The sequence below is a fragment of the Squalius cephalus genome (genome assembly GCF_949319135.1).
Source record: "Squalius cephalus genome assembly, chromosome: 1".
Lineage (NCBI taxonomy): Eukaryota > Metazoa > Chordata > Actinopteri > Cypriniformes > Leuciscidae > Squalius > Squalius cephalus.
In genome coordinates this window covers 43033012-43050241 of record NC_137122.1, presented here as the reverse complement: position 1 = coordinate 43050241, position 17230 = coordinate 43033012, and the positions used below count along the sequence as shown (strand labels likewise).

Genomic DNA, 17230 nt, shown 5'->3' with positions numbered 1-17230 from the left:
TTAAACTTAAAAATAAACCTAAACTTTTATCAGTTATTTGTGTACTGCGATGTTAGCCACTTTTGAAGAAAGTGCGTAAATGTAAATGTCACAGCATGGTTTTTTTTGAAAAACCAACTTCATGTACTGGTGTATATTTTCCATTAGAATGCAGGGATATGAACCTGTCTTCACAGTTTATATTAAAAATAAACTGTAGGCAGTTTCCTGGTAACCTCAGTGGCAGAAATAAGCACACTGACATATGTTTTTTTTTTTTTTTTTTTTTATATATTTCCATAGCAACCAGATAAGAACATCTTGCCTGAATACCACAGCACATAATGATAGTTTTTGTAGCTGAAGTTATATCATCTCACCATCTTGGAAAGCTGAATCTGTCAAAACAGTTGACTTCTGTGGCATTAACAGTGTCTATTTGAACGGATTATAGGGAAAGACTGTATGTGTGAATAACCACACATACACACATAGTTTGAACACCAACTTTTTTTTCTCTATAAAAAAAACTTGTGAATACAGCAAGTTTACACATACAATGTGAGTGTATATGTACTGCATGTGTGTGTAAATATCCAATTTTTAATTTATTTCCATTTAAATGAATTAAGATTACATATAGATGTAAAATTTACAAATTCAATTATGCCTACTTATAGTTCAGCATTACATGATCATTCATATTAAAAAACTATTCTAAACAAATCTGTACGTCTTATGCAAATGTTGAAGCCTGAAATGTTTCTGTGCAGATTTCAAAAACACAATGTTCTTTTTAACGTTGACTTGTCTGATTTTGGCCTTTTTTGGGCTTGATCTAGTTCTACAGGTTGATATTAGGCATAATTTTGTTTTTACATCTAGAGTAGTCTAACACACCGCATTCTTTCTAGCTTATCTGATACCACAGACAGATTCCAGCCTCTGATAATGATAAACATTAAAAACGAGCAGACAAATTGGCAATCTCTCATACAATCTTGTATGTCAACTGTAACAGAATAATGTTATATCAATACTATCATTGTATGAAATAATATTAGTAACAGATGAAGCAAAACCCTATCAGATGTCAAGGGCCTTTCTCTATTGTACGCACATGAAATCTGATCCCGCTGAATAGTTTTATTTGCTCATTTAGAAACCTCAATGGCTTCATACTCTCATACTCCCGCTCATTTATTTGTTCATTAATCGGTGGCGCAGATGCAGCACTCACACTAGGAGTTGATCTGTGGACTGAGGTCGATGGTGAGGTCATGCATCTAGCTTACTCAAGCTTTATTTATAGTTTTTATGCACCAGTGCCGTCTATTGATTCTTACTCAAACATGGAACAATTGAACACATTGATGGATGAAATGTATATTGTAGATGCGTAAAGAGTAACATGATACCAATCAATTGCATGCTTTCAATCTCTTTAACAATGTTTGATAAGGGCTTTATTAAGATTATTTATCGAAGCTCATCTGAATGACTGACCGAACGAAATATGGAGTGGAAAAAAATAATTCTGTGTATGCTTGTTCATCACTAGAGAACAAATACACTGAGTTTCGGTTCATATATTATTTCCACTAGTCTTTTGTGTACATATTCAGGGCGGTTTAATTGGAACCAATACATTGATTCCATGAGGGAAAGGAGGCTGTTTAGGATCACGAACCATATACTTCTTTTTACTCATGCACAAACACCCACAGTCAATCAATTCTTATATAATTACCACCACCCCTGCAAAACTTAGGGGAAATGAATAGCAAAGTTGCCATGGAAACAGTACACAGATCTTTTAGTTTTCTACCAGTGATCTAAAGAATTCCGAATAAAACAGGAAATCTATATTTAGCATGTTAATGAAAAGGCAGGAATCATGAGAGTACTAAATGGCACACAGTGTTCTATATGATAATGATGAACATCCTGAATTTACTTTGTGCATTTATGAAAGGCAGAGCAAGTGACTTTTTACATCTCACCATTTTCCAATTCTTTCCTTTGTGTGTCTATATTTGGTGTGTACAGACAGTAACTTCCTGCTGGGAAATGCTCAGGGGAGTCGCGGGTACCCCATCGTGTACTGTTCGGATGGGTTTTGCGAGCTCACCGGGTTTGCACGTACCGAGGTAATGAAGAAGACATGCACATGTCAGTTCCTGCACGGACAGGAAACAAGCGAGAGAGTCACTCAGCAGGTGGAGAAAACCTTGGAAGGACAGAGAGAGTTCCAGACGGAGGTCCGCTATTACAGGAAGAATGGTAAAGACCACTTAAAAGAATAATTCTTCAAAATGCATTGGACACAATGTCGAGATCTGTATGATTGACATCATTAAATGAGATGTTGTGGGCGGATTAAATACTAAAGCTTTCACGGTTTGCCTTCTGCGACCAGGTACCACATTCTGGTGTCTGCTGGACATTGTCCCTATTAAAAACGAGAAAGGAGAAGTTGTTCTTTTTCTCTTATCCTTCAAAAACATCACTGATTCGTATGGCAAATCACATCCCAGCTCCTCCACAGAAGGTAACTGTGAGCCAACGAAGCAAAGTTGATCCAAATGGTAGTTGATCTTTTATAGGTTTGGTATCTGATATTTTGACACTTAATTTTTCTTACTTGTTTCAGAGGATGGTGCTCACAACAGGAAGTCCGGTCGAACTCATCTGAGTCAAGCTCGTGAGCGTGGCCGCAGCGTTCTGTACCACCTGACCTGTCAGTTCACCAATAGGAGCAAAAGGAAGCTGCCAAATGTAAGCAGATATGAAACTCACAACAATCATTCTCACTTATTTTTGTGTAGTAAAACAGAATCAATATTCTATGAAAGCCACGGAATTAAAAAAGGTAATTGCGATTTTTTTTATCGCACAATTCTGATGTGACTTTTCAGGATTGCCTGCTATAAAGTCAGAATGGCAGAACATAAACTCGCAATTGTGATAAAATACAAGATAAAATAGTCGCAATTACCTTTGTTTTTTTTTTTTATTCTGTGGCAGACACAAGCTTTTATAATATTCTCATGTATTGGCTGTGTAAGTTACTAGTAATCTGGTATCAAGTTAAAGATGCATAGTCTTTCAGTAGTAATGAAAGATTAGAAAAATGCCTGAGTAAATAAAAAGAAGAAAATAAACTTGAATTCAGAGAATACGTATTTAAAAATTGTTTTGCTCATCCTATTGTCAATACGTTTTCCTAGCTTTAAGCATAAACCTCTGTAAATTTCAAATTATTATGACTAACTTGTGCTTAAAACAAGAAAAATAAACTTAAAGGGATATTTCACCGCTGTGAAGATGAATGTGTATTTAAATTGGGTCATTTATGTAGTAGAAATGTATTATTTTAGAAGTTGGTGCCTTCTAGACTGAGAAAAGCCAGAAAATGTATTTTTGTCTCATGTGGATGAAAGACAACAACTCCCAGAATGCACTTGCTTCGCTGACCTACGAGGCCACTCCAAAGCCACGCCTACCGGTTACAGAGGGCAGTATCGGAAGAAATGATACAACTAGTCTACTAGTTGACTCGAAACTGAAAAGACGCTGTTTTATCGTGAGATCCCCCTATGGGCGGGTTGAAAACATGCGGAACGAGCTCCTACTACTGGCTGTAGTCTCTCGCCTCTGGCCAAAAAAGTCTCCGATGACGCAAAATGATGATTTTTGCGTCATCTGAGGTTTTTTCCAGACACACAATACAGAAATCTCTCGTCTCAGGGGAACATGAGGGAGGGAAGCACGGTCATTCTAAAATACTACCGGGTTTCTACTGATACAAAGCTTAATGCTAATTGGTGAAGTATCCCTTTAAAGACTTGTCATTGTTGCGAAACTGCTCTGAAACACAAGGTTGAGGATCCAAATGTAGTATTTAATAAAGGGTAATCCAAAAATGTAATCTAATAAACAGGCAAGAGGCCATAAACACATGCAAACAATCCCAAACAAACTCAGGCAAACAGGGTAATCCGGCAAACGGGGTAATCCCGCAAACAGGGCAATCCAGAAAACAGGCAAAGGGGTCAACACCATGGAACAGGAAACCAAAAGAACGCTCAGAAATGCTGTGTAACCCATAAGACTTCGCAATGAGTGACTGAGTTAACCAGGTTTATATAGACAGTTAACTCTTAACATAACTCTTTATCATACATAATTTTGCTTCTCATTAATTTAGAAACTGATTTTTTAACTGGAAACCAGACAAGAATACTGATAAAGAAAATGCAATTTTGCGGTACAACATATAGGCTAAAGGTGAGATTCTTGATCTCTGCCACCTTACAAACCCGTTGACACTTTTAAAGAGTAAATGTCCTTGTGCTTCCAGCTAATGAGATGAATCAGAAATATAGCTGTTAAAATGAAAAGGTCAGACTCATTGAATGTCTACACTGTAAAAAATTTGCTGTAGTTTTGCAGCTGTTTGCCAGTAACTTACTGTAGATTTAAATTTATGTTATTTACTGGCAACAGTTTGTTCAAAGTTAAATGAACATTAAACATTAACAAGTCTTTGTCTTTAAAGAATAAAATTATAAAATAACAATATAATGCAAAGCATTCTGGGAACCAGAAATCTTCATCAACCTTTTTCTGTTTTTTTCCTTCAGATTTTGGTTCCCAGAATGCTTTGCATGAGGATGTTATTTTAGTTTTATTCTGTAAAGATAAAGACTTGTTAATGTTTAATGTTCATTTAATTTTGAACAAATTGTTGCCAGTAAATAACATCAATTTAAATCTACAGTAAGTTACTGGCAAGTAGCTGCCAGTAATACTGTAATTTCTACAGATTTTTCTAACAGTGTAGAATCGTGTTGATATCTTTGAAGAATATTCAATATTTACGTCCAACTGGTGATTCTACTCCCATAAATAAAACTTCCAGACACCAGCCCTCTGTACAGGACAATCAGTCCTGACACTTGGAAAAGAGCACACGGTTTCCCAAATCCTTACAACTCACTAAACACCTACATTGTGCTGGATTTCCATGCTTTTTAATACATTTTGTGTAAACAACTAGCTTTGTATACAAAATCACATCTATTGAACTTCCAGTGATGAAGAAATGACTCACAGCTGTATGAAACTACACCAATTTAAAACCTGAATTATCAACATACCTGAGGAAAAATAAGAAGAAGTTGGACCTTAGTCTCCAAACAGCATATTCAGCATACAAGCAACAACTCCAATATTCAGCATTCAGCAACAACTCCAAACAGCATATTAAAAAAAAAAAAAAATGTCAACGGTTTGATTGAAAATGGTGGATTGTGAAAGCAAGGACATAGATAGAACCTTAATGTTAGAAAATATTGAAAAGACTATACTTAAAATATAATTTGTCTTAAATGGCTAATGTCAGAGATATCTACCAAAATCCAAATCTCATGTGATTTTCTATTATTTTTTAAGGCTTGGGAAAAATATTGATTATCCAATTAATCTTCATTTGATCGTTCGATTGTTAAACTCCAAAAATCCATCTTCTGAAAAAATCTGCCTATTTCAGAGGCTGCGTGACTGTATTTTTACAGCACATCCAGTCCTGCATTTCAGATGATCTATAGCTAGAAGGTGCAGTGCTTTCTGAGTATGCAGTCTGTGCTGAATGCAACACAATGAAAAGAAAGAATGATTGCAAGAAAGGTCTTTTATTTGAGATGTCCTTGTGGGCTGCAAGTACGAAAAACATAGGCTACAACCTGACCAGTGTAGTCCGATGAACAAATGAATCATATGAGAGATATTTTTAGTGAATCAATAACTACAGGGCCACCAGTGTAGCCCGACTCCAGAAACAAAAGACTCTTATGATGAGACACTTCTTTTAATGATTCGTTCGAATGAAGATGATTTGAATCAATCCTAAACACTGCCCTGTATAACTTATAGCATTAGCAGTGGAATGTAACTGAAGTATACTCAAATTAATCAGAATTGGATTGAGAGTTTGTGAATCAGAACCAAACAGGAATTTGAAGTCATTCTCTCTTGTGGTGAGGTACAGTTAGCATGAAGAGTTGCCCTGGCATTTTCTCAGCGAATGTTAAATGTGGTTGCTGTTTTTCATAATGAGCTGTACCTGCACCTATATTCTCTTTTAGATGGTGTTTGAACATAAATGTGTGTCAGAAATATGTGTACACAACCACCCTATAATGGGAAAAAGCCACCCACTCCTTTTTTCTTAATCCCCATAAATCATAAGCAGTGTCTCAGAACAAAGCCGTTTGCAGATTGTAGCTTTTGTGACATCACAAATGCCTAGGCCCCGCCCACAACTGCTGACGGACTCTGCCCTATTAGCTTAGCTCCTCCTCCCCTTAGCGTTTAATAGCAGCATTCAGGTGATAAATATATTCTTATTAAAGCTACTAAGTTATTCAATCTAGGGCAGCGAGTTATTTTCTTTATTTCTTTTGTTGTTTGATTCATATTAACAGCATAAATAGAAGTAGGTACTGTATATTATGCTGCTTTCACCTTAATACACAGATCTAATACACACATGCGATTTATTTTCCTGCTGTTTAAGTTCATAGACATAACTGACTGTGTTTATTTGAAATGTGTGTGTGTTTGACATAACCTTGAGTGTATTTGACATTTTTATTTAAAGGGATAGTTCGGCCAAAAATGATATTTAACCCATGATTTACTCACCCTCAAGCCGTTCGAGATCCATATGTCAATCTTTTTTCAGACGAACACATTTTCAGTTATTTTAGAAAATGTCTTAGATCTTTCAGTCGTTATAATGTGAAGCTATGGGGTCCACCGCTACCGGAAGCCAGTTATTTTCGTTTATAAAGTTTTAAATATGTATATTTTTACGACAAAACCGCACGGATTACCCTCAGAAGGCCTTCGTTTATCCCCCTGGAGCCGGATGGATTACTTTTGTGAAGGATGCATGCACATTTTGGGACTTGAAGGAGGTGGACCCCATAGCTTCACATTATAACCACTGAAAGATCTAAGACATTTTCTAAAATAACTGAAAATGTGTTCGTCTGAAAAAAGATTGACATATGGATCTCGAACGGCTTGAGGGTGAGTAAATCATGGGTTAAATATCATTTTTGGCCGAACTATCCCTTTAAGCGCAATAAGACGTGAAAAAGAACTTAGTTTAATACTTTCGGGAGACGCCGTCTGACATCCAGCTTTGTGCATGTGCTTCGGATGTATGCGCTCAGAAAACCATATATCAGAAGTTTAGACTGATATGGCTTTAAAACACATGCAGATAATAAACTTGTTACTTTCATGATGATGAAGAACTGCAATGTCACGTGAGCATGACCACGATATAGATGATAATCAAAACCAAGCAGATGTTTTGTTAGTTTTCGACAGAGTATCCGAGGCACGAGCTGTAAAGGCTCCGCCCTCTTTTGGAAAGAGGAGGGGAGCTGCAGCTCATTTGCATTTAAAGACACACACATTAAAACAGCATGTTTTTCCTTTCACTCACAAATGGTATCATTTACAACATGGTAAAAAAAAATTATCTGTGGGGTATTTTGAGCTGAAACACATTCTGGGGACACATGAGACTTATATTACATCTTTTAAAAGGGACATGAAAGGTCCCCTTTTTTTAGATAAAGTTAACTTGATGGTTTTAACTGTGAGAACAAAACTTTAGCTGAGGTTCAGTCTTTAGCAGCAAGGTAGCCCACCTCTGTCCATCATAACCAAACGTTCTAAAAGGTTACTGGTTTGTGCTTAATGTGAGAAACAATAAAGCGAGAAACAACTTCTGTTAGGCTACTATTCGTTTTCTTTTTAAAGAGGTGACAGCACATGCACATTGAACATTTGGGCATGCTGGGTCACCAGTTAATTTAAAAACTCCAATAATACAGGCACAGCGTGGCCCACATTCACACAAGAGATGTATTAAAGAATATTTGGATCAGCCGTCATTAAAGTCAGAAAAACTACTGTCTAAAAAGCTGAATTACTGAGAAGAAATTGCATGCAGCTTTTATGATTCATATCATCTCTCAAATCGCTAACTGCTGAGAAATAATTTGCTTGCGCATAAAAAAGAAAACCCTTCCACTTAAGAGGCTCTTAGTAATAATGATTATGTCCTAGTTTCAAACTGCTTTTTTTCCCTGAAATGTGTAGGGTTTATTATAATTCAAATACATTTGGAGGCATTTTGTGGGTGTAGAAATAAAAAGATATTTCTTTATTTTAAGGTTTCTTTGTTACACTGTAATTATACATTTAAGTATTGAGCAATATTATGGTTCGGTTTGGTTTAATTTATAGTTATTATTACTATAGTAACTGCATGTAACATATGTAAAAATGACAATGTAAAAATAAAGTGTTTCCCATGTTCTTTTCACAGCATGTTTTTTCACAGCCAACTCTTCCGGAATACAAGGTGGCGTCTGTGCAGAAATCCCGCTTCATTTTGCTTCATTACAGCTTGTGCAAAGCATTGTGGGATTGGTTGATCCTCCTTGCAACCTTTTATGTAGCTGTCACCGTCCCCTACAATGTCTGCTTCTCCGCCCCCGATGACAGCGAACAAGACAACCCGGACTGTGACTCGGCCTCCAGAACCACCATCGTCAGCGACATAGCCGTGGAGATGCTCTTCATCCTCGGTATGTGTCACCGTTGTTGGTTTTGTGGAAAATTGTGTCCTACATGTATCTGTTCTTGGGGTTCATTTCCACCTCTGTTCCATTTTTAAAGTGTTAACTTCTGACATCCGCATAGAGCTGCTTTCACCTTAAACATGTTAACGAAGTGACAATCACACCCTCGTTTCCAACTGAGACCTTCTTTATAATCCACACTCTCAATATAATCTGCTTTTTACACAAAGCACAAAACTGAGTCTCTTTTTATGCTAAAATAATAGTGCAGAAGCCCCACTGTGACCTGAAGCCAGCAGTAATTTAATAAATCTCATGTACACAGATGTGGTTAAATAATTGGTTGATAGCACTAAATGTTCTATGTAATGAGAATCTGCACAGGATCCATTAATATTTATTAAGCCCAGCATGTACAAGGCTTCATCACTCCAATTAGCATGTTATAATATTCATGCATCCACAGTCAATATTTGTCTTCAATGAAAGGACACTGTTTATAAAATTGTGAGTGTTCTGGTGAGTAATATTATTTGATTTCTGAATGCTGTTAACAAATCATATTTCTAAAAAGGGCTTGTTGTTCCCCCCATACCCCCCCAGATATCATTCTGAATTTCCGAACCACCTACGTTGGGCCTGCGGGTCAGGTGGTTTATGATGCTCGCTCGATCTGTTTGCACTACTGTACTACCTGGTTCATCATGGACCTCATCGCTGCTCTGCCCTTTGACCTGCTCTATTTATTCAACATTTCAGTGGTAAAAATACATATTAAAGTTTTAAATAGTATAAAATATGGTTGTTTTGTCTGCTTGACTCTTTCCTTGCATGCTTAAATTTATTTAAAGTGCCTTTTGTTGCATGCACATCTACAAGCAACAACAAAAATATATGAAAAATATATAAATATTTTTCGCATTTAAATAATATATTTGCACATTTTAAACCTCAAACAATTTACTAATTTATTACTCATATAATCATATGCATACAAATTCAAACATTTATTTAGTTGTGACTGGCTGGCATATCTCTTCTATTTACTTATGGATATTTTGGAAGGCTGCTCTTAATGTGTGTGTTTGTTTTATAGACTTCCCTTGTGCACTTGTTGAAGACGGTGCGTTTGCTGCGTCTCCTGCGCTTGCTGCAGAAGCTGGATGGTTATTCTCAGTACAGTGCTGTGGTCCTGACACTACTAATGTCTGTATTTGCCCTGCTGGCACATTGGTTGGCATGTGTTTGGTACGTTATTGGACGCAAAGAGCTTGCCAGCAATGACCCCCTGACCTGGGACATCGGTGAGGGACTGTATGTTTTCTCTGTGTATTAACTCTACCATTCAAAAGTTCTGGGTCAGCAAGATTTGTTGAGTCTTATGTTTAAAACCATATCAAAAATACAGTAAAAACAGTAATATTGTACAATATTATGACAATTTAAAAAAAAAATGTTCTCTATTTGAATATATATATATATATACAGACCCTTTCCAAAAAATTAGAATATCATGGAAAAGTTTATTTCCATAATTCCATTCAAAACATTAAACTTCCATAGATTATATATTCAGGGCACACAACTTAAACGATTTCAAGTATTTAGTTGTTTATTTGTACATAATTTGGGCTTCCAGCTCATAAAACCCACGGAAACAGAATTTCAAAAAATTTGAATATTACATGAAATCACACAGTAATTACACAGTGATACCATGGTAATTGAACCAGGCTTTGGTTCTTTTGGCAGTGTGGGCAGGTGCAAATCCTGCTGGAAAATGAAGTCAGCATCTCCATAAAGCTTGTCTGCTGAAGGAAGCATGAAGTGCTCTGGAAATGTCCTGGTAGACGGCTGCGTTGAGTGGACAGCACAGTGGACCAACACCAGCCGATGACATGGCTCCCCAAACCAACACAGACTGTGGAAACTTCACACTGGACTTCAAGCATCTTGGATTGTGTGCCTCTCCATTCTTCCTCCAGACTCTGGGACCTTGGTTTTCAAATGAGATGCAAAATTTGCTCTCATCAGAAAAGAGGACTTTGGTCCACTGTGCTTTATTAAATCCAGAGTCAACGCAGCCGTCTACCAGGACATTTCCAGAGCACTTCATGCTTCCTTCATTTTCCAGCAGGATTTGTACCTGCCCACACTGCCAGAATAACCAAAACTTGGTTCAATGACCATGGTATCACTGTGTAATTACTGTGTGATTTCATGTAATATTCAAATTTTTTGAAATCCTGTTTTTGTGGGCTTTATGAGCTGGAAACCCAAATTATGTACAAATAAACAATGGAAGTTTAACGTTTTGAATGGAATTATGGAAATAAATAAACTTTTCCATGATATTCTAATTTTTTGGAAAGGGTCATATATATATATATATATATATATATATATATTCAAATAGAGAACAGTTCTTTTTAAATTTATTTAAAGTGCCTTTTGTTGCATGCACATCTACTTTTCGCATTTAAATAATGTATTTTCACATTTTAAACCTCAAACAATTTACTAATTTATTACTCATATAAGCATATACATACATATACAATATATATATTGTAAAGTGTAATTTATTCCTTGATGGTAAAGCTGAATTTTCAGCATCATTACTCCAGTCTTCAGTGTCACATGATCATTCACAGATCATTCTAATATGCTGATTTGATGCTCAAGAAACATTTCTTATTAACAATGTTGAAAACAGTAATATTTTTGTGGAAACCATAATCATTATTTTTTTATGAATATAAAGTTCAAAAGAACAGCATTTATTTGAAATGGAAATGTTCTGTAACATTATAAAAGTCAATTATGAATAAATGTTTATTTAAAAAAATACTGATCCAAAACTTTTGAATGGTAGCTAGTGTAAATCAACTGTTAGCTTCTTTTTTAGATCACTGGATTTTCAAGTCAAAGTTTCAATCCCTTATTTTTTTCTTCTTTTCCTCTGTTCCTGTCGTCCGTAGGTTGGCTGCAGGAGTTGGGTAAGCGTCTGGAGACTCCTTACACGAATGGTACAGTTGGCGGCCCATCTTTGCGCAGCGCCTACATCGCTTCGCTCTACTTCGCGTTGAGCAGTCTGACTAGCGTCGGGTTCGGAAATGTCTGTGCCAACACAGACGCTGAGAAGATCTTCTCCATCTGCACCATGCTTATCGGGGGTGTGTTCACCAGCGCATATTTCAGGCCTAATGTATAATTAACTTGTTTGTAGGTCAAACAAGCCTCTTTTTGATATCCATTTTGAAAAAAAAAAAAGCAAGTGTTTCATTTTGGAAAGTTTGGTGTCTAATTTAAAATGCAGAACATATTGTTCACTGAGATGATTCAGACTCTCTCAATCTTGTCACAGCCCTTATGCATGCGGTGGTGTTTGGTAATGTGACAGCCATCATCCAGCGCATGTACTCTCGTCGTTCGCTCTACCACACACGCATGAAGGATCTGAAGGACTTTATCCGTGTGCATCGCCTGCCTCAGCAGCTGAAACAGCGCATGCTGGAGTACTTCCAGACCACCTGGTCTGTCAACAATGGTATCAACGCAAACGAGGTGAGACCCAACAAACCATCACATGACCATGGCTCTTGAGTGGGAGCTGCAGAACATGACTAAAATATTTACACAGTGGCATGACAGTTTAATTCACTTCCTTTATCTTCAATATTTAATCGTGTGGAGGCTCAGAGTGAATCTTTTTTTTTTTTTTTTTTTGGAATAAAGTGTTCTATTGAGTTCATTAAAGAGCAAAATAAAGGGTTAAAAATAGAACCTCAATTAACTTTTTTTTTTCTAAGAGTGTAAAATCCCCCATCAGAGTTTGATAATATACTAGCATCATCAAATAGAGGACAATTCATGAGCAAAGATCTGGGTCACATCTACTTTCAATGGACTAATTATAGCTTTCTGAGAATTACACTAATGCCGAAAACTGTCATTGTTAAAGCAATAAGAATGGTAATTGGATAGGCCACAGTGAAAAGATCCATATCTAAAGGAAGCTTAGGTGCCGTGTATGAGAAGCTACTTTAAATTAGTAGCTTGTAACTTAGATAGATAGATAGATAGATAGATAGATAGATAGATAGATAGATAGATAGATAGATAGATAGATAGATAGATAGATAGATAGATAGATAGATAGATAGATAGATAGATAGATAGATAGATAGATCAAAGTAAGATTTTAAGTAAAAACAAAAGATTTTAAATAAAGGATCTTTTCATTCTATTCCATTCATCAAAGAATCCTGAAAAAAAATTATATCACAGTTTCCACAAAAAAATATTAAGCAGCAGAACTGTTTTCCACATTGATAATGATAAGAAATGTTTCTTGAGCAGCAAAGCATATGAGACTTTCAAAAACATTAAAAAGTCTTACTGACTCCAAACATAATGTATGAATAGTAGTGTATATAAAGAATGCACATAAAGACATTCAATGGTGTATATATATTTTTTGCAATCAGTGCAGTCCTTATGTGGTAAAAAAATAATAACTAGAATGAGATAAATATAAATACAACTAATAAAAATAGAAAAACAATACAATTTCTAGTTTTTAGTTGGTAGATGATAAAACATTAAATAAATTAAGTTTTTTTAAGTAAAAATTGTATGGAAAATTTCTTGCAGGGGTTTAAAAGAATCAGTGAATTGTTCTTTTGAGTTGATTTACATGAACCATCTGAATTAACTCTGAAATCAATCTGACTTTTCTAGAGAGATTTGTTTAGAAGTGTGTATTTAATTATTTCTTCAGCTTGCTCAGCTGTAAAACTTTGTGCACAAAACAGTATTAAGGCAAAAGTTGCATGTTTCTATAAAAGCTACACTACTATTAAAGCAGCTGAGCAACAGTCACATTACTAAAAATGAAGTTTAGTTAGTAGTAACACTATTAGTTAGTTACTCCCCTGCGATGTGTATCTGTAGGAAGAAAAAAACAACTGACAAGTGTGGCCTAGCTCATTTACACTCTCATCTGTTATGCTACTAGTTTATGCTGTGATTGAAAAACAGCAACTACTGTAGACGGCTGGTATTGCATCTGTTTGAGATCATACTGAAAGAGAGATTCTGATCTCTAAGAAGAGGGATGAGCTCATCTAATACTCGACTGAAACAATATTACTATCGCATAATGATCAGTTGGGACAGTGTTAGAGTACAATAGCCTCTTTGTTTTACAACTGTAAACATGATCTTTGTGGGTAATATCCATCTGTCTACTTGTCCATTAGCTTTTACATGACTTCCCAGACGAGCTGCGGGCAGACATCGCCATGCACCTGAACAAAGACATTCTGCAGCTGCCTCTCTTCTCCTCTGCCAGTAGAGGGTGCTTGCGTTCACTATCCTTGCACATTAAGACCTCGTTCTGTGCACCTGGAGAGTACCTGATTCGCCATGGAGACGCCCTGCATGCGCAACATTTCGTCTGCTCTGGGTCTTTAGAGGTCCTCAAGGACGGCATGGTGCTTGCCATACTAGGTACGTTCCAGAGATGGTATAGAAAAATATCTACATAGAAAAAAGCTGTCCAAGGGCATTACCAAAATAGTCACCAAGTGAAGCGACTTGTCCTAAAGGTGCAGAAAGCGATTCTTGAGAAACACTGTTGATGTTTGAAATCAGCTCGACCAAACACACCCCTCCTTTCATTGCTCCGCCCCCAAAATGCACAAACACGCAATATAAGAGCAGAGGGCAGCATCCGAAGTGGCATACTTCCCTACTAAATACATGTAGTAGGCGAAAACAGTGTGTGACAGTCCGAATTCACAGTACTCATAAAACAGTAGGCAAAAAATACCCGGATGACCAACGCTATCTCACGACCAATTCGTACGAATTCGTACGAGTGATAAAAAAGTGGCGAATTCGTACGAATTCGTACGACCTCACTCGTACGAATTTGTACGATTTGTCTAAACCCACGTGATGGGTAGGTTTAGGGGCGGGGTCAGGGGTAGGTCATTCGTATGAATTCATACGAATTGGCAATTCGTAAAATATGTACAATTTAGCAAAAATCATACGAATTCGTACGAGTGAGGTCGTATGAATTCGTACGAATTAGCCACCTCGTAGAATTCGTACGAATTAGCCACCTCGTAGAATTCGTACGAATTGCCGTGAGATCAGGCTGGGATGATCTTCTTCCAGTGAGATTCTGAAGTGTGCATACGATGGAGAGGATTTGTGAATAGCATGCGAAGCGACACAACTGACGCTGGTTGGTCGCATGATAATGACAACATGGCGAATGTAGTCCATTCGAACATATCGAACATACTTTTTTAGCAGTTGTGAAGTACTTATTACTTATTCAAAATAAGTACCTGCTCAAGAGATTATGCGATTTCGGACACAGCCGATGTCTCTTTATCATAGCTGAAGTGAAGAAAAAATAATACTTCATGAAAAATAAAGATGATGAACGAATGACAAGGAAGAAAATTTAACATACAGTACACAAGAGTATATTCAAGCAAGAGTTTGTTGTTAGTCACCAGCTGCACAGCAACTCCAGACAAACAATGACACTCAAAACAGTCCTGGTTCCTATAGCTACAGCAACAGCATGTCTTGATTCTGTGAAACATATCAAAACCAATGTTACTCTTGAATGTTTTCAGGCCTTCCCGCTTAGGTCTCTCCAGGCCTGGAAAGTCCAAAGTAGTCGATTGCCGAGTTCACGCGCGTGATCATAGGTACTAAACCTATGCGCGTGAACTCGGCAATCGACTACTTTGGACTTCACCCGAAAACAGGATGTAAACACAGGTATTTGCGCTGGCTTAAATAACATCATTTTTATACATTTCTTTCACATCTACTGCAGTCAGATTCACTCGTGTTCACTCTGAAGGAATCACTCACATTTTCTGTGCACTTGTAATGACACATCAAGGATGTTAAGAGGCTAAAAGCAGGTTTAGTACTTGCCCCATTGAAGTCAACAGGGTGCAAATTTTAAAAATAGAATAACTCGGTGTAGGCAACACCGATTTTTGTCATTGTTCTCTGTATTGACAGCACTCCAAATGTACAAAAAAAGTTCTCCTTTAACGTGGGGCGGGTCTTAAAGCTTGTGTCTGATCATAACCCTTCTTTTTCCAGTGATATTCCTCTAAGCTTTTCTCTTTTGTAATGTCTCTCAGCCATCTCTCTTTTGTTCAAATCTCCTTTACTCTCTCCCCCATCATGAGTGGACACGCCCCCTACTGTTGATTGGCTACAAGTGTGTTGTGGTGCTCGGTCCTATCACCTTTCAACAGCGTTTCTCAGAAATCCCTTACTGCACCTTTAAAGGGTCTTGTTCCCCCCATCTTGAAATACAAATCCAACCAGCTTCCTACAGGCAGTGCTTTCAGTCCATTTAGGTCCAGCAGGCTACATCTGGACAAATCAATATTTTAAAACAATTAAATGTTAGTGCCAGCTGTGGCAGTTGATGGAGCTGTTTTCAACTCAAACCAAATGAATAGACATCTGGCTGTCAAATAAATTAGTGATAGAATTAATTAAAGTGATAAGCTCAGTTCTGCATGTGGTCTGTTTATCTTAGCACAATTAAATCAAACAACAGCTTGGCTCACATGTAATAAAATGTTTGTCTGGTATACAGGTAAGGGAGACCTGATTGGTGCTGACCTGCCTGGGAAGGATCAGGTGATCAAAGCTAATGCAGATGTGAAGGCTCTGACCTACTGTGACCTGCAGTACATCAGCGTCCGAGCGCTGCAGGAGGTTCTAGAGCTCTACCCAGAATACGGCAGCCGCTTCAATGAGGACATACACCACAACCTCACCTACAACCTTAGAGAGGTACAGTGCTTTATATTAACACAATATATATATAATCTAACAATTAAATATACAGTATAACAATGATAATTATATATTAATTCACATACAGTATGCATTACATCTGGAATGTTTGATTGACCAACTTCTGATTGGCCAATCACTGTTTTCGGGAGTAAAATTTTTTGTGTTCATTAAATATGTTAATGACAATTAAACCATATAGTTGTCCTATTCAACTGACTTCCTACATAGATCTGCTAGTGTTCCGTATCACTCAGAAGTCTCTTTCTTTTCACATAATGAATAATTTAATCTTAAGTCAAATCATTATCTAATGTCATTTTAATCATTTATTTTGAAAATAAACAGAATCGTGTATTGCTTAATTTCAAAATATCAATGTATTTTACATATATTCAGTACATACTTAGAATGCATAACTGTGTACATAGACTACCGTTTAAAAGTTTGGGGTCTCTTCTGCTCACCAAGGCTGCATTTATTTGATCAAAAATACAGTAAAAAGAGATTTATTGTGAAATATTATTACAATTTAAAATAGCTCTTTTCTATTTTTATATATTTTAAAATAGCATTTATTCCTGTGATGGCACAACTGAATTGTCAGCAGTCATTACTTCAGAAAGTAAGCAGCCTTCAGAAATCATTTTAATATGCTGATTTGCTGCTCAAGAAACTCTTCTTCTTCTTATTATTATTATTATCAATGTTGACAACCATTTTGC

General features: G+C 36.7%; 1 protein-coding gene across 1 annotated transcript in view; it reads left to right on the top strand.

Annotated features, from left to right (window-relative positions):
- Window positions 1–17230, top strand: part of kcnh4a (potassium voltage-gated channel, subfamily H (eag-related), member 4a) — a 40276-nt gene that overhangs the window by 7179 nt on the left and 15867 nt on the right. The window contains exons 3-12 of the mRNA XM_079874957.1: window positions 2029–2262; window positions 2399–2530; window positions 2633–2757; window positions 8393–8654; window positions 9252–9409; window positions 9745–9952; window positions 11630–11824; window positions 12016–12215; window positions 13913–14162; window positions 16303–16502. Coding sequence (XP_079731083.1) covers window positions 2029–2262; window positions 2399–2530; window positions 2633–2757; window positions 8393–8654; window positions 9252–9409; window positions 9745–9952; window positions 11630–11824; window positions 12016–12215; window positions 13913–14162; window positions 16303–16502 — 1964 coding nt within the window. The remainder of the gene's footprint in view (window positions 1–2028; window positions 2263–2398; window positions 2531–2632; window positions 2758–8392; window positions 8655–9251; window positions 9410–9744; window positions 9953–11629; window positions 11825–12015; window positions 12216–13912; window positions 14163–16302; window positions 16503–17230) is intronic.